At 49.1% G+C, this 25,756-nt stretch overlaps 1 protein-coding gene across 1 annotated transcript in view; it reads left to right on the top strand.

Annotated features, from left to right (window-relative positions):
• The window catches only part of rapgef5a (Rap guanine nucleotide exchange factor (GEF) 5a), a gene marked incomplete at its 5' end in the record, with an annotated part of 100,158 nt that overhangs the window by 68,345 nt on the left and 6,057 nt on the right, over positions 1-25,756 (top strand). Inside the window, 3 exon segments of the mRNA XM_084327061.1 lie at positions 15,863-16,008; positions 18,601-18,701; positions 25,376-25,428. Of these exon segments, the coding sequence (XP_084183187.1) occupies positions 15,863-16,008; positions 18,601-18,701; positions 25,376-25,428 (300 nt within the window).

Consider the following 25,756-nt stretch of genomic DNA (forward strand, 5'->3'; position numbering starts at 1 on the left):
CTCCTCTCGCTCCTCTCTCTCTCTCTCTCTCTCTCTCTCTCTCTCTCTCTCTCTCTCTCTCTCTCTCTCTCTCTCTCTCTCTCAATCTCTCTCTCTCTCTGTTTCTCTCTCTGTTTCTCTCTCTCCCCCTCGCTCCTCTCTCTCCCTCGCTCTCTCCATTACATAACTCTCACACGACCCTATAAGTGGTTTGTGTATTTGGACGTGGCTCACATACTGTCTCAGCTCCAGGGACACTGTGCTTGTTGTTGTTGTTGTGCGCTGCCGGGTTAGGGTTACACACTATATTCACAATGCAAAGGGGTGTAACGATGCAACCTCACAACGATTCGATTACGATTCTTCAGGCAACGATTCAATGCATCGTGAAATCTCTTCATTTGACCACGATTCGATTTGATAAATTTTCCGATAAATTTTCTATCAGTTAATTCCCCAAAAAGATTTGAATACACAAATGTGTCTGGGGGAACTGATTCACTCAGCATGAATGGACTATAGGTCAATAAAAACAAAACCAAAAAAAATATATATATATATTTTTTTTTTATTTCGATTCATTTAGATTATAATCGATTCTAACATATTCAAATCGATGCAGTTGAATCGTCACATTAGAATCGATGCATTTCGATTAATCGATGCATCGCTACACCCCTATGTGCTTGTGTCCATGGCAAGTATGCCCATGTCTGTGGTGGTGCGTGCCAGTTTGTGTACACAGTGTATTCAATGTGTGTGTATTTGTGTGTGGGTTTGCGTGCACTGCATAATGTATATGTATATATTTGTGTGTGTGTGTGTGTGTGTGTGTGTGTGTGTGTGTGTGTGTGTGTGTGTGTGTGTGTGTGTGTGTGTGTGTCACTCAGCATGTCTCGGTCTTGTTGTTCTTGGACTGTGTATAAAGAGAAAGTACAACAGTTTGTTATCGGGGACACGATGGCCGACATTCCCCCCCAAGGCAGAGTTTTTTTCTTTTTTTTTTTAATGGAAGTGTTTTCATCCGAGCAGTTACATAATGACTTCACATTTGTACCACTTGATATCACATCTACAACACTTAGTCTGTGACCCGTCTGCCCAGCTCTGGATAATCGTACAGTATTTAGGCAGCCAGGGATCGCCTAATGATGAGTGTCGTGTTACGATGATATCGTGGAACACCATTCTGTCGTATAACTTAATGAACAAGAAAATGTGAAAACCTAATTATTTTTCTTTTTTTTTTGTATTATCTTTTCCCCCCCCTTCTTTTACCGTTTTTCTCCCATCCCAATGTTAGTCGTTATGCCAATTCCCAATCCCCTTCCTGGTCGTTGCACACTCTACCCCCTACCGTCGGTCTGGGAGAGTGGAGACTATCACACATGCTTCCTCCGAGACATGTGTACCCAGCCCACCGCTTCTCTTCACCTGGCAGAGCGGACTCTCACTGGGGGAGTGTAACGTGTGGAAGGGTCACACTACCTCTCCCAGATCCTTCCCTCGCTGTGCAGGCGCCCCGACCGAACTGTAGGAGTCGCTGTTTTAACAACGACCAGGACCCACCCCGCCGGCTTTCCCACCCGCTAACACTGCCAATTGTGTTAGTATGGACGGCCGACCAAGCCGGAGGCACCGCAGCTGGATTCGATCCCACTGTCTCTGCGGTGTCTCTGCGCTACCCGGCCGCCCGTGAAAACGTAATTCTAATGAAATTACAGAGTAGTTGCGTTCGTGGTGCAGAAGCTATTGAGCCTGATCGGGCTTTTGTGGCAAAATGTGGACCGAGGCGCACACACGCACGCTGTGCTCGCTCTGTTGAAGCGGAGCGGGGCTCGGCTGTGCTTACACTTATTACACTGATGCAATACACGATACTAACTAGAGATTAGCGTCACATAGCTGGCCTTTTTCTGAAAACCCAAGCACATATTGTTCCATAGCATACACCTTCAGTTGATCGTGACAAATCCTCTCTTACCTTGACGATTAAAAAGCCTCCACAATTTAGTAAATAAAGCTGTTGCCAGCCAGCTAGCATTGATGCTATTCAAAATGCTATCCACATTAGCTAAATAGCTAACCAACTAAATACAATAGACAGTGGTATCCTGAGGTAACGTTAAACACAGACAACGTTTGCTAGTCGAAAATGACTGGACACACACACGGGGACAAGTTAAACATCAATCAATTAATTTATTCCAACAGGTAGTTTGAGCTGCTTGTGAGCCGCGGCCTTTCTCTCCTCTCGAAAAGCACAGAACCGGCCGACACAAGTTAAGCTGCTAGCGACAGACACTATAACACTTCCGGTCGGGGGGTTTAAAAATAAAAGAGCGAAAACAGGAAAGACATTTTATTTTGTAAATTTGTGGCACGCACTTATTATCTTGAGACGTTTTCGTTTTTTTACGGAAACCTTAAAACAAAACGAAAACGAAAAAGATCAAAGTCGTTTTAGTCTGGACAAGGCCTTAAATTCAGTGTTCCCTTCTCTCCCTCAGTGTCTCCTAGCAGGCCAGGATAAGAGCACTCCTCCCAACCAAGCTTGTTTAATCCACATGTACTTTGTTATTACGTGTTTCACTATTAAACTATTAAAGCTACATCGACCATGAAGATGCATCTACGACTAGAACTGATGAGTCCGCTTCCACCACACTGCCCTGTAGCCACATGTTGAAGAATGGCATTCTGGGAGAAAGTCTCCAAGGAAGACATTTTTAAAGCTAGTTTATCACTCGCCGTAGTCGCTCCGGCAAAGGCAGAAGGCTGCGATACTAGACAGCCTCCCAGAAGACCTGTGATATTTCTAAACCTAACTAGTTGGCACCAAGTCAAATTGCTGTCCCAAGACCTGGATGCTTTATCACGTTGGGATCTTCACTCTTATCTTCCGTGTTTATGTGTGGAGACGGCACATAATGAGCTCTAAATCTGGGCGAGATTGTTTTAGCGTGAACCTCCCACCCCGAGATAAAAGTGTAAACAACTGATAGTGAGATGATGGTGACGGAGCCGGCTGGGAGGGGATGTTTGGGCTGGACTGGGCCTGGAGTAGCTACAGACAGTGGGTTGGAAAATAATGTTTGGGAAGTTTGGGAATGTTTGTGCTGTTTCATAATGATGTAGTGATGATAATAATAATAATAATAATAATAATAATAATAATAATAATAATAATAATAATAATAATAATAATAATAATAATAATAATAATAATAATAATAATAATAACTTAATTTTATATACCGCCTTTCAAGAGACCCAAGGTCGCTTATATGATATTGATATTGTTACCTGTGTATTGCATGTAGTTACCTGCACTGTGTCATAGGGCTGTCCCTGAAGCCTGTTTTTGGGATTCAAACTTCGTCAGGGTTTTTTGAACGGACGTTCAAACCTTCGTTTTTTTTTAATAAATATCCTCAAACTAAATCCTCAATTTGAATAAAGTGATTAATCTGATTAAATTAGTTTTTTTTTTTTTTTATTAAATCAACTTTCTTTAATGAATATAACTCATCCGTTTTAATACTATAATATTAATGTAGTAGCCGAATCTTTATCTGCAACTGTGAAGAAAAACGTAAACGTTTGGGCTCAGCCCTACTGTGTCAGTGCAATTTCCATTAAATTCAGATTTTTTTTTTTATATCTAAAACATGCCAGAAGACCTAGTATTGCCTTTGTTATGTGTGTGTTTTCCCCCCCAAAAAAAACAAGTTCACTGTTACAACAAGCAATGCGATATTGAAATTGGGCAAAGTTTCCCAAAACCCTGAGCTTAAAAACGTTCCATTGGAAAATGTCCGGGGAAAAAGCTTCCTGGAAATGTAACCTGTAAAGTGTCTGACCCTCTTGCGACCCTCGGTCTCGGCCACTGACTAAACCATCTCTGGATCACGTGGGGCTCTTTTCAGTGGGTGCTCTGCTCTGCCGTCTCAGCATCATCTCAACAGCTGGTTTCAACAGAGAGGTTGAGTTAAGTAAGTAGCAGAGGTTTTGTTTGACCAGCGGGTTCACAGATGGTGACGACGTGGTTTAGCAGAGGATTTGTCCTCGTCAGCTGAAGTGGTTTTCCCCTTCTAACCACACGCACACAGACAGACACACACACACACACACACACACACACACACACACACACACACATACACACACAGACACACACACACACACACACACACACACACACACACACACACACAGACACATACACACACACACACCCACCCACTCACTCGCACGTACATTCTTGATCTTCTGTACTTGTGAGGGCCTAAATTCCATTGGCTACATTCACCGCCACCAGTGTCTAACCTCAGCCTAACCCCATGACTAAAGCCTAAACCTGCCATAACCGCTGAGACTGGAATGTCCTCACTTTTCGAACTTCGTCAGGGGTTTTCGAACGGATGTTTGAACCTTCGGTTTTAATAAAAAAAAAAAAAAAAAAATATCTAAATAATGTTAATTTTTTTTTTAAATAAATATCCACAAACAAAATCCTCAATTCGAATAAAGTGATTAATCGGATTTAATGAGTCTTTTTTATTTTTATTAAATCAACTTTCTTTAATTAATATAACTCATCAGTTTTAATACTATAATATTAGTGTAATTAGTGTAGCCTAATCCTTATCTGCAACTGTGAAGAAAAACCCCATTGGTTATTAAATTTTTTTTTTTTTTTTTTTTTTTTTTTTTTTACGTTTGGGCTCAGCCCTAACACACACACACACGTGTGCGTACATGCACACAGACACATGCACACACACATGGACACTTGGGGGGGGGGGGGGGGGGGGAAGGGGGCAGGTGACCTCATTTCCTTGGAACACCTGTACAGGATGTTAATAGAATATGCATCACCAGGGCACACACACACACACACACACACACAGCCACAGATGACACACACACACACACACACACAGATGACACGCACATGCTGTGTTTTGTCTGGCAGATCCCACCTGCTGTCTGTCTCTCAGGTATCAGACAACTGCTTTCATCTGACGGGTATGTGTGTGGGTGGATGTCTTGTCTGTTTGTGTGTGTGTGTGTGTGTGTGTGTGTGTGTGTTGCTCTGTCTGTCTCTTCCTCTATCTCTTTATCTGTGTCTGTCTGTCTGTCTGTCTGTCTTTTTCTACCTCTATCGCTCTCTGTCTGTCTGAGAGAGAGAAAGAGAGAGAGAGAGGGCACAGAGAGAGAGAGAGAGGGAGAGGGCACAGAGAGAGAGAGAGGGAGAGAGAGGGAGAGAGAGAGGGCACAGATAGAGAGAGAGACTTTTGTTTTGTTTGGCTTTGGCAATGTAAACGTGTGTTTCCCATGTCGATAAAGCCCATTCGAATTGAATTCAATTGAAAGAGAGAGAGAGAGGGCACAGAGAGAGAGAGGGCACAGAGAGAGAGACAGAGAGAGAGAGCACAGAGAGACAGAGAGAGGGCACAGAGAGAGAGAGAGACAGAGAGAGAGAGCACAGAGAGAGAGAGAGGGCACAGAGAGAGAGAGAGAGAGAGAGAGAGGGCACAGAGAGAGAGAGGGCACAGAGAGAGAGAGACAGAGAGAGAGAGCACAGAGAGACAGAGAGAGGGCACAGAGAGAGAGAGAGACAGAGAGAGAGAGCACAGAGAGAGAGAGAGGGCACAGAGAGAGAGAGAGAGAGAGAGAGAGAGAGAGAGAGAGAGAGAGCACAAACTGCAGTTGTAAGGCATTTCATTACTGCACACATGGAGAATATTCCACAGGAGGCCGGCCGGGCGGCGTGCAGGCCTGGATTAATGACTGGACACAATGAGCAGAGGCCCCTGGGCCCAGATCACCAGAGGTCCCCGGAGCCCCAGCACTGTGTGCAGATTAATGGCATCATCTCACTGACTCTAATTGGAATGCGTGCCCATCATGCAAGCAGCAGCGCTTTAATTGAAAGCGGCCCCAGCGCGCTGTTTAAAGTACAGGGGGCACCAATCTTGTCAGATAAGCTTCACCAAAAGGCCCTAGAAATTAGTATTCCAGAGCCGTCTCCTGGAAGATCATCTTCCCCTTGTTAAGCCTGTCCCCTGAGAGAGGGGGGGGGGGGGGCATAGCACCCCCTAGTGGCAGGATCCGGCCATGGCAGTGTGACCTGAAATTAAAGTGCACATTCTCCAGGGCGTTAACTTGGCCCTCCGTTAACACGCCTGTCTGTCGGCGTGCGGCTGGTTGTCTACATTCAGTGGAATGAAAGGAAGCCGCCGCCAGTTAACCCTGGCCACACCCCTATCCGCTTACCTTCATAAGCAGGTGTGTGGTCACCTACTCGCCTCCTTCCCAAACTTTCACCACAAGGCGAGATCAAGGGCCGCAGTGGCGTCCTGACACTGAGCGTCACCAGTATTCATAGAACATGGTTATATACATAACCTTACGTTCTATTTCATTCTGGCTTCCGCTCAGCATCATTCTGCACAAGAGGAGCTGAGCGGAAGCCAGAAGCTCGACAAATGTACCCCGCTGAGGCCCCCCACAACCATCAGACCGGAGAGGACCGAGCCCCCCGACCCTCCCTAATGGAGGGATACCCTCCCTATTGGAGGACGGGAGGGAGACGGATCCGACCGTGCGAAGATGAACTCGAGCAACTCAACGCACAGGGTGAGCAGACCGTGGCTTGACCCCACGACTACGCACACGCGCAACCCGCATGCCACCAGGGAACGAACGGAAGGAACAACCCTTGTTACTGCCCCCAAAAATCACGGAGTCAAGAGCAAACTCAACCCCGTGGCAAGGCCGTAGCAGCGGAGCGCGAAGGAAGACCCAGACCCCCTGAAGGGACTGGACCCCCTGGAAAAAAGGGGGCCCAGAGAGGTCAATGACGCCAGGCATCAAGACCTCACCAGGTGGTCACTTAGTGACACCGCCCCCCACATCGTCAGCGTATTCGGACAGGGCCCCTCCAAGAGCGGGCCCTTCCCCCCATTAGTACGCCGCCTGGCACACTGACCCTGCAACACAGGCAGTCAGCATGGCCGTAACTTTGAAGCACTCAAAAGGTTAACCATAACGGAAGCAGGCAGCGCACCGGGGAAACCAGGCAGCAGGCTGTAGACCCGAGCCTGGAGCACTGTGGACGAGACAGGCGCCAAAGGGGTCAACTGAAAACAGCACCCCGGCGGAAGGGGCGTATGCTGGCATTGTTGCGCACCATGACAAAGCCTCCATCAAAAAAAAAACCACCCAGAGGGGTCGAGGCAGAGATGGCTGACACGATTGGCAGACGTCATGAACGTGCAGGGGCACACTCAACCGGGTAACCCGGGAGTTGACTCTGCTCCAACACACCAGGGAATCAACCACCCTCTTGGTACCACATACGGTGGTTGTTCCTATAACCCCTCAAGAAAAAACTCCAAAACACCCCTGCGGGTATACACCAGCTATACCGTATAAGTGTTTCAGTTTCCAAAAAGGGTTATCCCAGGCCTACGGTTTCAACGAAACATTACTTCGGACCGGGCCCGGCGGCTTGGGAAGCACACAGGGTTACCAGAGGAGGTCCAGAAGACCACCCCAAAAGCCCCCTCTTCGCCATGCGTGAGAGAGGAGCGAAAGAAAAAGGAGAACCAGCCCCTTTATGATAGTGTCAGGTACAACAGGTACCCAACAAAGGGTCTCCATAACGCCTAACCCTGTGACACCCGGGCCGACCCGGCATTTTTCCCCCCGAAAAAAGCACAAGTCCCTCAGGGTACCAGAACAGCAGATCTGCGTCCCCGACGGGCAACGGGTTAACTGACCTGGACGCGACCAGAACCAGTCCCATGCCCTAACCACGCCGACATGCCCACTCCAGGAGAGGGGGTAGGTATGCGTGTCGATCTAAAACATGAAAAGAGGGCGCCACCATTTGTACCATGCTCAGTGGCCCACCCCAAGGGCGTGAGACCCCTCTACCTATGTCCTGATCTATTCCATTAACATCCCCCAGATATGAACGAGAATCCGTCGAGACCCAGTAACAGGCTCTCGGAAGAGGAAAAAATCCCCCATCCCAGTTGCCCTATAAAAACGCTGTTTTAATAACAAGCAACCAAGGCATACTAGCCTCCTGCATGATTCTTAACAGAAACACTATGTACGCGTCGAGACCCAAACACATCAATGGATAGTCTAACCAGACACCAGACATTGGTGCTTCATATTCTTCACTCTATTTATTATTAAAAAAGAAAGAAACACAGACTGACATGAATCCCACGTGACGCGGCCGAGGGTAATTTTTTTTTACATTCTTACATCCCGCCACCCTCACCACAGAGGAGAGACGGGACTCCTCAGAGAGACTTCCCACGTGAGCCATAGATTGAAAAGTCACGGTAACATTGAGTCATGTGACCAACAGACTCAAGTTACACGTATATCGAGCGTAGTAGAACAGTAAGTTCTTACGCTCTGCCCCGACAACTTGACAACAACAGACCCTACATATGGGTCTAAAACTCACGGAAGCCGTCGTCTAATAGAAACGTGCTTAGTGACGTTTGCTATGATGGGGGGAAACCCAAGACTCAAAAAAACTATTTGTTATGTGCATTTTTGAAGCATTTATCATTATGGGCGCGGCCATTTTGTTGCTGACGTCATGGGGGTGGTTTGGCTGCCTGCGACACTAGCTCCCTGCATTCTACTGACCACCTCAGGAGAATTGCACGCAGTAGCACACTGACCTCCAGAGGCTGTAGTTTGCAATGGATCTGGACGAGGTGGGCAGACAGACAGAGGTTCATAGAAACCCAATTGCATATGCATTTGAGCCTATTAGAGCGACACCAGTGAGACGTGCTCCTCCTGTTGAGCCGGACGAGATGGAGAAAATAACATGCCTGAAGATGATGGCCGTATGATGTCATAATCAAACATTCTAGAACATTTGTGATGTCACCATATGATGTCATAATCAAACATTCTAGAACATTTGTGTTCTATATATATTCAACAATTCTCTCAGGGAGGAAGAGATGGGTATTTCAATGGGAAGAGTAGAACTCAGAGATAAGATAAAGAAAGGAGTTGAGGCTGAGTGGCAGGATGAGTGGGAAAGGGGGACCAAGGGAAGGCACTATTTCTCTCTGCAGCCTCGGGTCAAGATCAAGGTGGAGGGATATGGGTCAAGGAGTGATAGGGTGAAGATGTGTAGACTGAGGCTGGGGCACTGTGGGTTGAACAGTAGCTTGTTCATTGTGGGCAAACATCCAGATGGGGTGTGTGAATGTGGAGAGACTGAAACTGTCGGGCATGTCTTCCTAAAATGTGAAAGGTATAGGAAAGAGAGGGAAATCTTTTATAAAAGTCTGGTAGAGCTGGGAGTATCTTCCTTCTCTCTTAAATCATTCTTTGGCATGGATAATGAGAACCACCAGTTGATCACAGAGGCAGTGCTGACATTTCTGCATGCTTCAGAGTTGTACCAGAGGATATAGCGTTAGTGTATGTATTAGTATTGGACAGGCAAGAGGAGCAGAGAAGAAGGAGAAAGTGTGAGTTGAAGAGGCCTAAAGATGGAACACCACTAGTGTAGTATAAGAAATCCCGCGGAGGGGGGCTCAGACAGGAAGTAGCAGCAGTAGCTGCACTCCAATGGACAATGTAGGTGATGACGGGGTCCAGTAGAAGAAGAAAAAGAAGGAGAAGAAGGAGAAGAAGAAGAGCCCATAAAAAGAATTGCGGAGGGCAGTAATACGCCTCGATGCGTCTACTCTGCCGGAAATTCAAATAAGAAGAAGAAGAAGTATTTCCTGGCATTTTTTCAGACTACAACATGAATTCAGACTGGTTTGACCCAAGTCAAACACATGTGGGTAAAGCTCTATTTTTGATAGTGTTTTTTGTCTATTTCAGATATATAGTCATCACAACTTCTGTACTGTATATAGTCATCACAGCTTCTGTACTGTATATAGTCATCACAACTTATGTACTGTATGTAATAAATACGTGAGTTATACCAGTAGCAGGAGAAACTGCTATGTAGCAGGGAAACTGCTATTTGTCCAAATGCCCTGAAATAACCACAACCGGGGTACAATGAATAATAACTTTATTTCATAAAGGTACCTATGCTAAACAATTATACAGAGGACACGGGATCTATTAATTAAAACCTATCATTCATTACCCGGCCCATTCACATCACATGTATATAGAGTCATCACATTTATGACTAACGTTCTGATACAGAGCAAGGTATCAGGTGAGACTAGACTTTCGTATTGTTTACATCAGGGTCCCCCATTTTCAATTCATAATGACATTTATGACTAGCGTTATGATACAGAAAGCTAACGTTATAGAACCTACTGCATGTCACTACAGGTGGCTAGTCTAAATATAGACAGTCTGCAAAGATTATATGCGAAACACTGATCCAACACCCCTGATTATACCCCTCGCTCTGTTGCGGTAGAAGCGCGTCTTTGAGCGCGGTCTCTCCGGCGCAGGGCTGACGCTGGTTGAACTACTTGGGCTGGTCTGTCCGTCTCTCCTGCACTATAGCCACTGAAGTCGAAGACCGAGGGAACCGCATCAGCTTCAGCTTATTAGTGGTCTTCTGGACAAACCTCCCATCCTCTTCAAAGCCCCCCTCAACAACATAATAATCCGAGGCAATGAAATGTTGCCCGCAGATCTTCGTCCACTGTCCAACAGGTGGATCGCGCCGCTTCAGTGCAGCCAGCCAACGCGCCAATAAAAGTGTTTTTTTCACTGGTAATTTGTGGAAATGAACCACTGTTCCTCTCTCTTTCATGCGGTAAAATTCGTTCGAACAGCCGGGAGCAATACAAAAAGCACCACCGCGGTCCCGATGTTTGGTAGGCAACATTTTATTTACAGACTGACTCGACAATCCATAGGCATCTAACCAACAGTGTATACTAGGAGCCAGACCCAACCAGCCCCATGACGTCAGCAACAAAATGGCGGCGCCCATGTTGAAAACAGGGATATTATATTTGATTTTTCAGACAAATAAGCTAGATTTCACATTTGATTATAGGACCCTGTCTTACACAAGGTACACAACAAACAAACTAGGATCACATTGCTCACTGCTTCATCTCCCCTTTAAGCTCTAACATGAATGTAACGTCTAGCCCTCCTATCAAACCCATACTAGCGAAAGATTCACACGTCGCATCCCCATCATATGTTTGGTGAATAAACACACAGTTTGTAACAAAAAATACAGTCCCTCTTTTTAGGAGGGACTCTTTATTATTTCTTTCAACAAAATTATATGTAGGCCGGGAAGGGAACAGGGGGGGACCATAGAGGGAAAAAGTAAATTATTTTTTTAGCGACGCCTGCCACGAGCCGCTCGGGACTTGCCACCCCGTGGAGCCCCGGAGGGACGGTAAACGATCGGCGGCTGGTCATGACGATCCCTACCGTCACCTCCGGGCGTAGATGTGCCGGCTGCAGTGGCGGAGGCGCCCTCTCTCCTCCTGGCCTTCTTCGCCGAAGGGCCAGCAGTGGCGGTGGTAGCAGCGGCGGCTACGGCGGCGGAACCTCGACGACGCGCCTGCCGTCTGACTCCACCGGCGATATCGGGCGGGGGGAAATGAGGCTGGAGCACGGAGCGCTCCTCCTGCATCTCCCTGCAGGTTGAGGTCATCAGCTGCAGTGCCGACCCGAATAGTCCAGCATCGGAGAGGGGTGCCGTCAGAAGTGGAGTCCTCTTCTTCTCCGGCACACGCGCCTGCTCCAGCCAAAGGTGGCGCTGGATCAGAGTGGCCAGGGCACGCACTTTCCCAGTGGCTATAGCCTGCGGCTGAATCGGATGCAGGATGGCTCCTGCCGCCTGGGCGAGCTGATCATGTTGTAAATCAGTCAGCTCCGTGCCGCCCGTCAGTATCCCGGACATGAATCTCGCCAGCTGCGCGATGTTAGAAGTGGCAGCCAGAGATTGCGTCGCGGAGATAAATGACTGGTCACTCCAAAAAGCCAACCGCCTCGCCGATTTCCCTTGGGGAACCGGCTTCCATAACGGCTCCCACACCACCTCAGGACAAAGGAGCGCCGCCATCGGCCTATCAAGCCGAGGCACGCCCTCCTTCATGCCTTCTACCAAACCCACCACCCTCGTGACTTGCACGTAGGCGGGGGTAAGGCCCATGATGTGGGAGACCACCTGTCCCTCACGGACGTAGGCCTCCATTGAGGGGAAAAATGGACAGACAACGTCCACCCCTCTCACCGGGCGACGTTGCCATAGATGACCTGCCCTACCACTGTGACCAGTGTGAGAAGAGCTTCAGTACCTCTGGAGAATTAAAGAGTCCAATCCGATCCAAAATGGCGGATATCCATTATAAGAATGGAACTCTACTTACAGTAAATTTCATTCTCAGTTCTTGCTGCACGCCTCGTGATACTAAATCCAGATTGAACTTTGCCACTGGAAAGAGATTTGGGCCAATCCATAGATGTGCGAATTGGCTATAATATGGTCATTTATAGGCCTGATATTCTATATTCTATAATAATATTTCAAATTGCCGTGTCCGGATGGCAGAATTCAGTACTGTATCTACAAAACCTTCTGTTTAATCATCTTCCCTTTATTCATTTCCTTAGATTTATTTGTACAGGTGATCTCAAGAAGGTGCTGAACGAGCTCAGTGGCCATTTTTCATGTCTGGTAATTTTTAGTTATTCACCGTCAAAGATGCTAAGAAAAATCATAATTTATATTGTCCTTTGTTGCAATTTACTCAAGCCTAGTAACAGACACAATATACCTGAATACATTCCCTGAGATCCATAGATGTCCCTAGATATTAAAAATAAAAAGATAAATAAAATATGTCTAACCCTAACTAACCTTACTGTCATGCACTTGTCCTAATAAACTAACCTACACGGTATCACGCAACACTTTGATGAACATTACTCAGCTGATAGAGCTGTACCCTTCCTGATGACTTGTCGTACAGAACTTGTAAGTCGCTTTGGATAAAAGCGTCAGCTAAATGACTAAATGTAAATGTAAAAATGACCTATGAGATCGTCAGGAATAGGAACAGGCAGTGGCTGCGGTAGCGGCACGCCGTTTGCGACTGCCGCCGCCGCCATGAGCTCGGGGAACAAAGCACGCAGTTCCCCCTGCATACTTTCCCCCACCGAGCTTGCGTCCCTCACATGCAGCAGACTACTGGTTAAGGAGCCACATTCTGATGTGGCTGATAGCAGGGCATCCCGCCGCCGAGTTGGAGGTTCTAACCCAACATCTGCGTACGAGGAATCCCAAGGAGACATCTCACCCCCCTCCAGTGTTACCTGGACGGGCGGGGGACATGTCTCCACCGGGGCTTCGAACAAGAACCCGTCCGCTTCTATCATGTAGTCCTCTGTTTCCATCGGCCATGGAGAATCGGACGCATCCTCATCCGGCTCCAGCAACTCACCAAAACCAGGCCGTTCGCGTCTGCAAGCCACCATCTTGCGACGGGAGCGAGCTGACGCAAAAAGTTTGCGTCTCAAATCCCCCGCAACCAAAGGCGCCGGCCGCCCAACAGCGGACGACTCCCCGGAAGCAGAGGAACCAGAGCCGGAACCAGGCCATCGCACAGGAGACGGCGCTGGTGCACCAGCTCCTTGGAGAGGCAAACTATCCATCGGACGCCTACCGGGCGTGGCTGCCGACCACGAGAGAGGCCTCAACCCCGCTCCAAGACGTACGACAGAGGCGGCAATGGAGAACCGCTGGTGAAGGGTGACGTTGCGAGCGCGACCCTCCGAGGTAAACATTATGACTTAGCTTTTTTCTTTTTAAATATATGAGAGAAGAAAAAAGCAAGAGAAAATTTAAACGTATCAACTTTCTTCAACTAAACAACCTCGTCAAGTGTGGGTATCTACCGAAGGCACTTCCTTGTGGTGAAAGTGAAGAAGGAGGCGAGTAGGTGACCACACACCTGCTTATGAAGGTAAGCGGATAGGGGTGTGGCCAGACGGATGTCGGTATGTAAAGGTACATTGTGGAGTTTTTTATTCAGTGCTAGGCACGAAGTGAGGTTAGTGCAGAATGACGCTGAGCGGAAGCCAGAATGAAATAGAACCTTCTGTAGTGTGGTAGTGAAAGGTTAACCTGTAGTTATGGTAGTGAAAGGTTAACCTTCTGTAGTGTGGTAGTGAAAGGTTAACCTTCTGTAGTGTGGTAGTGAAAGGTTAACCTTCTGTAGTGTGGTAGTGAAAGGTTAACCTTCTATAGTGTGGTAGTGAAATGTTAACCTTCTGTAGTGTGGTAGTGAAAGGTTAACCTTCTATAGTGTGGTAGTGAAAGGTTAACCTTCTGTAGTGTGGTAGTGAAATGTTAACCTTCTGTAGTGTGGTAGTGAAAGGTTAACCTTCTGTAGTGTGGTAGTGAAAGGGTTAACCTTCTGTAGTGTGGTAGTGAAAGGTTAACCTTCTGTAGTGTGGTAGTGAAAGGGTTAACCTTCTGTAGTGTGGTAGTGAAAGGGCTAACATACCGCTGTGATTAACGAGGTCGGTCAGAGATTCATCAGTTGGCTAAAGTTTCTCCGCTCCACACCACTAGGGGGTGCTATGCCACACCGCGGCCTGGACGGTCCCTTTGTGTCTGTTATCACCGTGGCTCCAGCCACCGGCTCTGAAGGAGAGATGCAGAGTGGCAGGACAACAGCTGGTCTCTCTCTACTGCTCTCCGCTCTCTTTCATCCTGCTCTCTCTCTCTCTCTCTCTCCTCAAAGCTATTCTCATTGTCCTCTGTGTGTGGTTATGTGCGTATCTGTGTGTGTATGTGTTTGCCTATCTGTGTGTGTGTGTTTGCGTGTATGTGCACACGTGTGTGTGTGTGTCTTTATCCGTGTGTGTATGTGCGTATCTGTCTGTGTATGTGTTTGCCTATCTGTGTGTGTGTGTTTGCGTGTATGTGCGTGTTTGCCTGTGTGTGTGTGTGTGCGTATCTGTGTGCATGTATCTGTGTATGTGTGCGCGTGCGTATCTGTGCTTGTGTGTATATTACGTGTTGTGTATTCATATATCAGGTTGCTGTGTTGAAGAAACCAGGTCTGACCTGACGCTCTGTGTTGTTATATTGTTATAAGACTTGCAGTACTTACAGACACTATAACATAACATGTTATACTCTAACATGTACTCATACCAACAGATACTATAACATAGGTCTGTCTTAAATACTTCGAAGCTTCGTTCGATGGGCACGGGATTCGAATGGGAAAATAAAATTCGAATATATATTAAAAAAAAAAATGCAATATTCTTTTTATTTATTTTTTTTACCTGCAAAATCTTGCGCCTCCAATGCAACGAACGTCATAGGCCTTATTAACTCTGCCTCTCTTTGTTAACTACAACAAGCAATGCTGTTTGTTATTTAAGATGAGGTCGGACTCGGCACTGACAGATTTGTGTTCATTGTGCTGCTTTTATAATAAAGCCTCAAATGACGGCTTACAATATTTCATGAAAGCAAAGTGTTTCGTTTGTCTAAGATTTTAAAAGGTTTAAACTTTACAGCACTGACAATTATAATATTTTTTATTAAAAAGAAAATTATCTCGAAGCTTAAAATCAAATCTCGGCCCCGAAGCTTCGACGGCCAAAAAAAGCTTCGAAGGTCAGCCCTAGTATAACATGTATAACATCTCTCTCTCTCTCTGTCTCTCTGTCTCTCTGTCTCTCTCTCTCTCTCTCTCTCTCTCTCTCTCGCTCTCTCTCGCTCTCTCTCTCTCTCTCTGTCGCTCTCTGTCGCTCTCTCTCTCTCTCTCTCTCTCTCTCTCTCTCTCTCTCTCTCTCTCTGTCGCTCTCTCTCTCTCTCTCTCTCTCTCTCTCTCTCTCTCTCTCTCAGGAGGTGGTGGGGAGGGTGTGTCTGAAGGAGAGGGGGCGGGATGTGCTGGTGCTGCAGAGAGTGACATCATCAGCGACGTCGCCGTCGGACCGCCCCTCCCCTACGTCATCAGGGGGAGGAGCCAGAGAGGAAGACGGTGACAAGAGGTCAGTCACTTCCCCCACCGCCAGCGCCCGTCTAAGATGGCTTTCGGAGCAGACGCTCCTCGGCTACAACGGTGGTCAATCATTTTCGCCATCAGCGGCGACCGGTCAGTTCAGGACCATTCACAACCGGACGTGGTCACGGCTTTGTCAAATGACGCTCGCCGGATGTTTCGCCTCGCAACTCGAGAATGGAATCACGCAATAGGTTGAGTGGGGTGACGATCGAAAGGCGGCAAATTAAACTTTCCAACAATGTATTGGTTGATCGACGAAAACGCAGCCCGCAGCCGACAGACGAGGACAAAGTGGTTAAAGATGAAATAATATTAATATAGATTGTAAAAAGAACTGGACCTAGAATTGAACCTTGTGGAACACCCTTAGTTGTCGGTAACGACTCTAAAACCATGTTATTGTAATTCCGGAACCATGCACAGGCACTTGAATTAAAACCAACATTATTTACAACATTTACCATTTGGCGATCTCGAAAATGATTGGTTCTAGCCAATGAGTGTGGCTTTCCAATAATACCCCACGTGGGGATCTGCTAATCAGGGATCTAGGTGAAAAGTCACAAGAGAAAACAGGAAGAGAAGAAAACGCTGAATGAATTGAAGTCAATGAGGAAATGGTTTACTGGAGACTGAGAGCTTTTTTTGTCCAGTTTACCAAAATCACTCCTAATCACTAATTTCTGAACAGACTTTTTATGAAATTTGGACATGTACTACATAAGACTTCAGGCTATGGACCCAGGGTGTTTTCCAGCTCATACAAATTTTTTATGTGGATATTGCAACTACTACAGAAAAACGTGAGTAACAAGTTTTTCTACAACTCAAGTTCAGACCTATGCTACTCTATTTCATTAGCACTAAAAGTGATCTAAAAGTATGCAGTCCTCAAGTTCAAGTAAAAAAAATCCACTTTTCTGGGCGCCAGTTAAGAGGTTAAAGAGTCTCAATAACGACACTTATCTATCTATCTATCTATCTATCTATCTATCTATCTATCTATCTATCTATCTCTCCTCTCTGTCTTTCTCTGTCTCTCTCTCTGTCTCTCTCTCTCTGTCTGTCTTTCTCTCTGTCTTTCTCTGTCTCTCTCTCTGTCTCGCTCTCTGTCTCTCTCTCTGTCTCTGTCTCTCTCTCCTCTCTCTGTCTGGCTTTCTCTCTCTGTTTATTTCTCTGTCTGTCTTTCTCTTGTCTGTCTCTCTCTCTCTGTCTCTGTCTCTCTCTCCTCTCTCTGTCTGGCTTTCTCTCTGTTTATTTATCTGTCTGTCTTTCTCTCTCTCTCTGTCTTTCTCTCTCTCTCTGTCTGTCTGTCTGTCTGTCTGTTTCTCTCTCTCCTCTCTCTGTCTGTCTGTCTTTCTCTCTCTGTTTATTTCTCTCTGTCTTTCTCTCTCTCCCTCTGTCTTTCTCTCTCCGTCTTTTTCTCGCTCTCTCTGTCTTTCTCTCTCTCTCTCTCTCTCTCTCTCTCTCTCTCTCTCTCTCTCTCTCCATCTATTGTTGTTTATTGGGAACTTGTCTGTTTAACCTCAAGTAGCAGCAGCCACACACCATGTGTTGCACTGTCACTACTGTGTGTGTGTGTGTGTGTGTGTGTGTGTGTGTGTGTGTGTGTGTGCGTGTGTGTGTGTGTGTGTGTGTGCGTGCCCATACACGCATGCATGCTAAGACAATGTGTGCTTTAGCCTCAGGCAGAGAGAGGGGAGAGTGAGAGAATGGTTTTCTTGTTTTCAAGAGAGAGGGAGAAAAGAGAAAGCAAGACTGTCTGCTTCCTTGTGCAAGTGTGTGTGTGTGTGTGTGTGTGTGCGTGCGTGTGTGTGTCTGTCTGTCTGTGTGTGGGGGGTTATTGGTATGTGTGTAGTATGGTATGATATGATAGACATACAGTAGGAGTGGGTTAAGGTTGGGGTTGGAGTGTGTTACTGTACACTTCCTGGAAAGTGTGTGTCTGTGTGTATGTGTGTCTATTATCTTAACAGTGTGTCTGTTTTCGTTTTTTCTTGCCTTTGGGACAGTGCAGGGAGTGTCAATAGCAGGAATCGTGTCTGTGTGTGTGTCTGTGTGTGTGTCTGTGTGTGTCTGTGTGTGTCTGTGTGCGTGTGCATACAGTAGGCAGTGTCTTCAGTAGCAGCTCCGCTCACACGGTGCTGTCGGAGCAGAGGGTGTAAGTCCCTGGAGCTCCCGGCGGTCAGGAAGCTTTCACCCCCAGGAGAGAGCACCTTTCCTGGGCATGCCTAGCTAGGGTGCGAACGGAGGCGGGTGGGGGGGGGGGGGCCTCTGGAAGTATGACAATGGACTCCAGACCGGCGACGCTCGCCGAGGAGGAGGAGGATGATGATGATGATGATGATGATGATGATGACGATGACTCGACATTTCGTACATTTGACGTCCCGTATCTTCCGTTCATTGACGAGGACGCAGAGAGCGATATCCGCTATATCGATGATGAGGATGATGAGGATGATACTGACGATACTGATGAAGAGGGGGAAGCAGGGGGAGAGGAAGAGGGGAGGGAGAGCGTCACTGTCTCTGTGCGCTCCAGTGAGGAAGAGTGTTGTGGTCCTTCGTCCTGCAGGTACGTGGTCGTGTCGGGAACGCCGCTGAAGATCCTGGAACACCTGCTGAGCGACCTGAGGCTGGACGACCAGAGGGGGGCGCCGGAGAGCAGGGAGAGCGGTGAGTCTGGACGCACACATACACACGCATGCGCACGCAAACACACACACACACTCATGCAAACACACACATGCAAACACACACACACACACATGCAAACACACACACACACACACATGCAAACACACACATGCAAACACACACACACACACACATGCAAACACACACACACACACATGCAAACACACACACACACACATGCAAACACACACATGCAAACACACACATGCAAACACACACACACACACACACATGCAAACACACACATGCAAACACACACACACACACACATGCAAACACACACATGCAAACACACACACACACACACACACACACATGCAAACACACTCATGCAAACACATGCAAACACACACACGCTTTACAATTACACATAGGTTACACATGTGCTGGTCTGGTTGATGTATAATATATCAATGCATGTATATAAATAAAATGAACACACACACACATAGTACATGTGGTGTATATGTTGCGGTAAATCGGGATAACAGGTTATTAGGCCTAAACGTCTCCGGTATGGTTATAGGGGTGAGGCAAGGCTTGAGGATTATCCCAGACACGTCTCGTCACGTGTGTGTGTGTGTGACTGTGTGTGTGACTGTGTGTGACTGTGTGTGACTGTGTGTGTGTGACTGTGTGTGTGTGTGTGTTTGCATCCACTCAGCACACAAAGACACACCTCAGTTTGTCTTCTACACAGTGTTTCCATCGTGGCCTGTACCTCCTCCCTGAGCTCAGCCTTTTATTAAGAGCATCAAAACGACGCTGCAGTTACAGTACGAGGACGGAACCGTCGCCGGTAGGGAGGACAGATACTGCAGTGTTTTTTAATACGTTTTAATTTTTTTTTTATATTTTTCATAAACAAATATTTTTTGACAAAAAAGTCAAAAGTTTAAAAAACTCAAACGTTTTTTAATATTTTTTTTTATATATTTCTTTTTCATAAAAAAACTTTTTTTTGACGAAAAAGTCAAAAAAGTAGTTTTTTCGGAGCCTGGAGCTCAACACTTAGTCTGATTTCTAAAAAGGGGGCCAGTACTCCAGATCCGACCACCCTGGACCACTTTCCCCCGAAATGGGACTGAAAAAATACTTTTTTGACTTTTTTGTCAAAAACTTTTTTTTTTATGAAAAAAATAAATATATATATATAAAAAATACTTATTAGGGAGGAGGCCAGATACTGAACAGAGTGTCTCCTGTAGGGAGGCTGTCCTGGAAAGTAAAAACAAATATAATATATATATATTTTTTTTATACATATTTTGGCTAAATATGCCTCGTTTTATAAATGTGTATTGATAACATTTTAAACATAATTTTTTATTTATTTATAGACGATGGGCATTTACATTAATCATCGTTGTTACATGAAAATATGTTTGCACCAGATTTAGCAGAAGCTAATTTTTCCATCTGTAGTCTACTATCCAAAACACATGAAATACAAACAGTGCAAGAGTTCAAAATATATATATGTACGTAAAATGCCAGACAACATACACACACAGGACGCGCAGCATAAAGAGCACAACATAACAATATGTTGCACAATATAGCACAGTGCCAAACATAATGATCTATTATTGACACTTAAGATACAAGACGAGTTCAAAAGTGCAAACTATGTGTAACTACATAGTGCTGTAGTTACATTTTCTAATAAATATATGCATGATCAAGTTCAACAACAACGTGTGCTTTTATTTTGATATTCCTTAATTCCACGTTTGAATACGTCAAGTGTGGGGTCCCCGAAAGAAGTCCTAAATAAAATGGGGTCGCGGTGTGAAAAAGTTTGAGAACCCCGGCTGCTGCAGAGAGTGTCTCTCTCTTCGACCACGAGAAGCCGCAGCGCCTCCTTCCTCTCCTCCCTCCTCTCCTCCCTCTCTCCTCTCCTCTCCTCCCTCTCTCCTCTCCTCCCTCTCTCCTCTCCTCTCTCTTTGACCACGAGAAGCCGCAGCGCCTCCTTCCTCTCTCCTCTCCTCCCTCCTCTCCTCCCTCTCTCCTCTCCTCCCTCTCTCCTTCCTCTCTCCTCCCTCTCTCCTCCTCTCTCCTCTCCTCCCTCTCTCCTCCCTCTCTCCTCTCCTCCCTCTCTCCTTCCTCTCTCCTCCCTCTCTCCTCCTCTCTCCTCTCCTCCCTCTCTCCTCCCTCTCTCCTCTCCTCTCTCTTTGACCACGAGAAGCCGCAGCGCCTCCTCCCTCTCTCCTCTCTCCTCTCCTCCCTCTCTCCTCTCCTCTCCTCCCTCTCTCCTCCCTCTCTCCTCTCCTCTCCTCCCTCTCTCCTCTCCTCCCTCTCTCCTCCCTCTCTCCTCTCCTCTCTCCTCTCCTCTCCTCCCTCTCTCCTCTCCTCCCTCTCTCCTCTCCTCTCTCTTCGACCACGAGAAGCTGCAGCGCCTCCTTCCTCTCTCCTCCTCTCTCCTCTCCTCCCTCTCTCCTCTCTCTCTCCTCTCCTCTCCTCCCTCTCTCCTCTCCTCCCTCTCTCCTCCTCTCTCTTCGACCACGAGAAGCCGCAGCGCCTCCTTCCTCTCTCCTCCTCTCTCCTCCTCTCTCCTCCTCCCTCCTCTCCTCCCTCTCTCCTCTCCTCTCCTCCCTCTCTCCTCTCCTCCCTCTCTCCTCCCTCTCTCTTCTCCTCTCTCTTCGACCACGAGAAGCCGCAGCGCCTCCTTCCTCTCTCCTCTCTCCTCCTCTCTCCTCTCCTCCCTCCTCTCCTCCCTCTCTCCTCTCCTCCCTCTCTCCTCTCCTCCCTCTCTCCTCCCTCTCTCCTCTCCTCTCTCTTCGACCACGAGAAGCCGCAGCGCCTCCTTCCTCTCTCCTCCTCTCTCCTCTCCTCCCTCCTCTCCTCTCCTCCCTCTCTCCTCCCTCTCTCCTCTCCTTCCTCCTCTCCTCTCCTCCCTCTCTCCTCCCTCTCTCCTCTCCTCCCTCCTCTCCTCCCTCTCTCCTCTCCTCTCCTCCCTCTCTCCTCCCTCTCTCCTCTCCTCTCTCTTCGACCACGAGAAGCCGCAGCGCCTCCTTCCTCTCTCCTCTCCTCTCCTCCTCTCCTCTCCTCCCTCCTCTCCTCCCTCTCTCCTCTCCTCCCTCTCTCCTCTCCTCCCTCTCTCCTCTCCTCTCTCTTCGACCACGAGAAGCCGCAGCGCCTCCTCCCTCTCTCCTCCCTCTCTCCTCTCTTCCCTCTCTCCTCTCCTCTCCTCTCCTCTCCTCCCTCTCTCCTCCCTCTCTCCTCTCCTCTCTCTTCGACCACGAGAAGCCGCAGCGCCTCCTTCCTCTCTCCTCTCCTCCTCTCTCCTCCTCTCTCCTCTCCTCTCCTCTCCTCCCTCCTCTCCTCCCTCTCTCCTCCCCTCTCTCTTCGACCACGAGAAGCCGCAGCGCCTCCTTCCTCTCTCCTCCTCTCTCCTCCTCTCTCCTCTCCTCCCTCCTCTCCTCCCTCTCTCCTCTCCTCTCCTCTCCTCCCTCCTCTCCTCCCTCTCTCCTCTCCTCTCCTCTCCTCTCCTCCCTCCTCTCCTCCCTCTCTCCTCTCCTCTCCTCTCCTCCCTCTCTCCTCCCTCTCTCCTCCCCTCTCTCTTCGACCACGAGAAGCCGCAGCGCCTCCTCCCTCTCTCCTCCCTCTCTCCTCTCCTCCCTCTCTCCTCTCCTCTCCTCTCCTCTCCTCCCTCTCTCCTCCCTCTCTCCTCTCCTCTCTCTTCGACCACGAGAAGCCGCAGCGCCTCCTTCCTCTCTCCTCCTCTCTCCTCCTCTCTCCTCTCCTCCCTCCTCTCCTCCCTCTCTCCTCTCCTCTCCTCTCCTCCCTCCTCTCCTCCCTCTCTCCTCTCCTCTCCTCTCCTCCCTCCTCTCCTCCCTCTCTCCTCTCCTCTCCTCTCCTCCCTCTCTCCTCCCTCTCTCCTCCCCTCTCTCTTCGACCACGAGAAGCCGCAGCGCCTCCTTCCTCTCTCCTCTCCTCCCTCCTCTCCTCCCTCTCTCCTCTCCTCCCTCTCTCCTCTCCTCCCTCTCTCCTCTCCTCTCTCTTTGACCACGAGAAGCCGCAGCGCCTCCTTCCTCTCTCCTCTCCTCCCTCCTCTCCTCCCTCTCTCCTCTCCTCCCTCTCTCCTTCCTCTCTCCTCCCTCTCTCCTCCTCTCTCCTCTCCTCCCTCTCTCCTCCCTCTCTCCTCTCCTCCCTCTCTCCTTCCTCTCTCCTCCCTCTCTCCTCCTCTCTCCTCTCCTCCCTCTCTCCTCCCTCTCTCCTCTCCTCTCTCTTTGACCACGAGAAGCCGCAGCGCCTCCTCCCTCTCTCCTCTCTCCTCTCCTCCCTCTCTCCTCTCCTCTCCTCCCTCTCTCCTCCCTCTCTCCTCTCCTCTCCTCCCTCTCTCCTCTCCTCCCTCTCTCCTCCCTCTCTCCTCTCCTCTCCTCTCCTCCCTCTCTCCTCTCCTCCCTCTCTCCTCCCTCTCTCCTCTCCTCTCTCTTCGACCACGAGAAGCTGCAGCGCCTCCTTCCTCTCTCCTCCTCTCTCCTCTCCTCCCTCTCTCCTCTCTCTCTCCTCTCCTCTCCTCCCTCTCTCCTCTCCTCCCTCTCTCCTCCTCTCTCTTCGACCACGAGAAGCCGCAGCGCCTCCTTCCTCTCTCCTCCTCTCTCCTCCTCTCTCCTCCTCCCTCCTCTCCTCCCTCTCTCCTCTCCTCTCCTCCCTCTCTCCTCTCCTCCCTCTCTCCTCCCTCTCTCTTCTCCTCTCTCTTCGACCACGAGAAGCCGCAGCGCCTCCTTCCTCTCTCCTCTCTCCTCCTCTCTCCTCTCCTCCCTCCTCTCCTCCCTCTCTCCTCTCCTCCCTCTCTCCTCTCCTCCCTCTCTCCTCCCTCTCTCCTCTCCTCTCTCTTCGACCACGAGAAGCCGCAGCGCCTCCTTCCTCTCTCCTCCTCTCTCCTCTCCTCCCTCCTCTCCTCTCCTCCCTCTCTCCTCCCTCTCTCCTCTCCTTCCTCCTCTCCTCTCCTCCTCTCTCCTCTCCTCCCTCCTCTCCTCCCTCTCTCCTCTCCTCTCCTCCCTCTCTCCTCCCTCTCTCCTCTCCTCTCTCTTCGACCACGAGAAGCCGCAGCGCCTCCTTCCTCTCTCCTCTCCTCTCCTCCTCTCCTCTCCTCCCTCCTCTCCTCCCTCTCTCCTCTCCTCCCTCTCTCCTCTCATCCCTCTCTCCTCTCCTCTCTCTTCGACCACGAGAAGCCGCAGCGCCTCCTCCCTCTCTCCTCTCCTCCCTCTCTCCTCTCCTCTCCTCTCCTCTCCTCCCTCTCTCCTCCCTCTCTCCTCTCCTCCCTCTCTCCTCTCCTCTCCTCTCCTCCCTCTCTCCTCCCTCTCTCCTCTCCTCTCTCTTCGACCACGAGAAGCCGCAGCGCCTCCTTCCTCTCTCCTCTCTCCTCTCCTCCTCTCTCCTCCTCTCTCCTCTCCTCTCCTCTCCTCCCTCCTCTCCTCCCTCTCTCCTCCCCTCTCTCTTCGACCACGAGAAGCCGCAGCGCCTCCTTCCTCTCTCCTCCTCTCTCCTCCTCTCTCCTCTCCTCCCTCCTCTCCTCCCTCTCTCCTCTCCTCTCCTCTCCTCCCTCCTCTCCTCCCTCTCTCCTCTCCTCTCCTCTCCTCTCCTCCCTCCTCTCCTCCCTCTCTCCTCTCCTCTCCTCTCCTCCCTCTCTCCTCCCTCTCTCCTCCCCTCTCTCTTCGACCACGAGAAGCCGCAGCGCCTCCTCCCTCTCTCCTCCCTCTCTCCTCTCCTCCCTCTCTCCTCTCCTCTCCTCTCCTCTCCTCCCTCTCTCCTCCCTCTCTCCTCTCCTCTCTCTTCGACCACGAGAAGCCGCAGCGCCTCCTTCCTCTCTCCTCTCTCCTCTCCTCCTCTCTCCTCCTCTCTCCTCTCCTCTCCTCTCCTCCCTCCTCTCCTCCCTCTCTCCTCCCCTCTCTCTTCGACCACGAGAAGCCGCAGCGCCTCCTTCCTCTCTCCTCCTCTCTCCTCCTCTCTCCTCTCCTCCCTCCTCTCCTCCCTCTCTCCTCTCCTCTCCTCTCCTCCCTCCTCTCCTCCCTCTCTCCTCTCCTCTCCTCTCCTCTCCTCCCTCCTCTCCTCCCTCTCTCCTCTCCTCTCCTCTCCTCCCTCTCTCCTCCCTCTCTCCTCCCCTCTCTCTTCGACCACGAGAAGCCGCAGCGCCTCCTTCCTCTCTCCTCCCTCTCTCCTCCCCTCTCTCTTCGACCACGAGAAGCCGCAGCGCCTCCTTCCTCTCTCCTCTCCTCCCTCTCTCCTCTCCTCCTCTCTCCTCCTCTCTCCTCTCCTCCCTCTCTCCCTCCTCTCCTCCCTCTCTCCTCCCTCTCTCCTCCCTCTCTCCTCTCCTCCTCCCTCCTCTCCTCTCCTCTCCTCTCCTCTCCTCCCTCTCTCCTCCCTCTCTCCTCCCCTCTCTCTTCGACCACGAGAAGCCGCAGCGCCTCCTTCCTCTGCAGGAATGTCCTCTCTGCGACAACAACGCGACAAGTTACAACGGAAAACACTCGCGGAGGCGTTCTTTCTTTTTCTTTCTTTCTTTCTCTCTCTCTCTCTCTTTTGTGCTCTCCATCATCCCTTCTGTCTTTCAGGAATGTGTGTAGTCCTTTCAAAGGCAAGTTTGTTCCTCCTTGATCATTTGACAGCTTTGCGGTGTGGTGTGTGTGTCTGCGTGTCTGCCTCAGGGATGGGCAGAGAACTGGGAGCTACTCCCAATGCTACCATTCCAAAGATGGTGGTGGGTTTCTTCTTCGGAGCTGTTCTATAGGGAGGTGTAGTGGTTACTTCCTGTTCTATAGGGAGGTGTAGTGGTTACTTCCTGTTCTATAGGGAGGTGTAGTGGTTACTTCCTGTTCTATAGGGAGGTGTAGTGGTTACTTCCTGTTCTATAGGGAGGTGTAGTGGTCGACACGTTATTGCTGTTTCCGGCCGCTCCGCCGTCTTGGAAAACGCAATGTAATTCCCCCATTGACCATTTCTAAAATCGTCTAGTTTAAAACAAATAAAGCGTGAACATTTGCGTGGTGTACCTTTCTGTGCGTATTCATCCACAATCTATAGCTCTC

This window comes from Notolepis coatsorum (genome assembly GCF_963971535.1).
Source record: "Notolepis coatsorum genome assembly, chromosome: 13".
NCBI lineage: Eukaryota > Metazoa > Chordata > Actinopteri > Aulopiformes > Paralepididae > Notolepis > Notolepis coatsorum.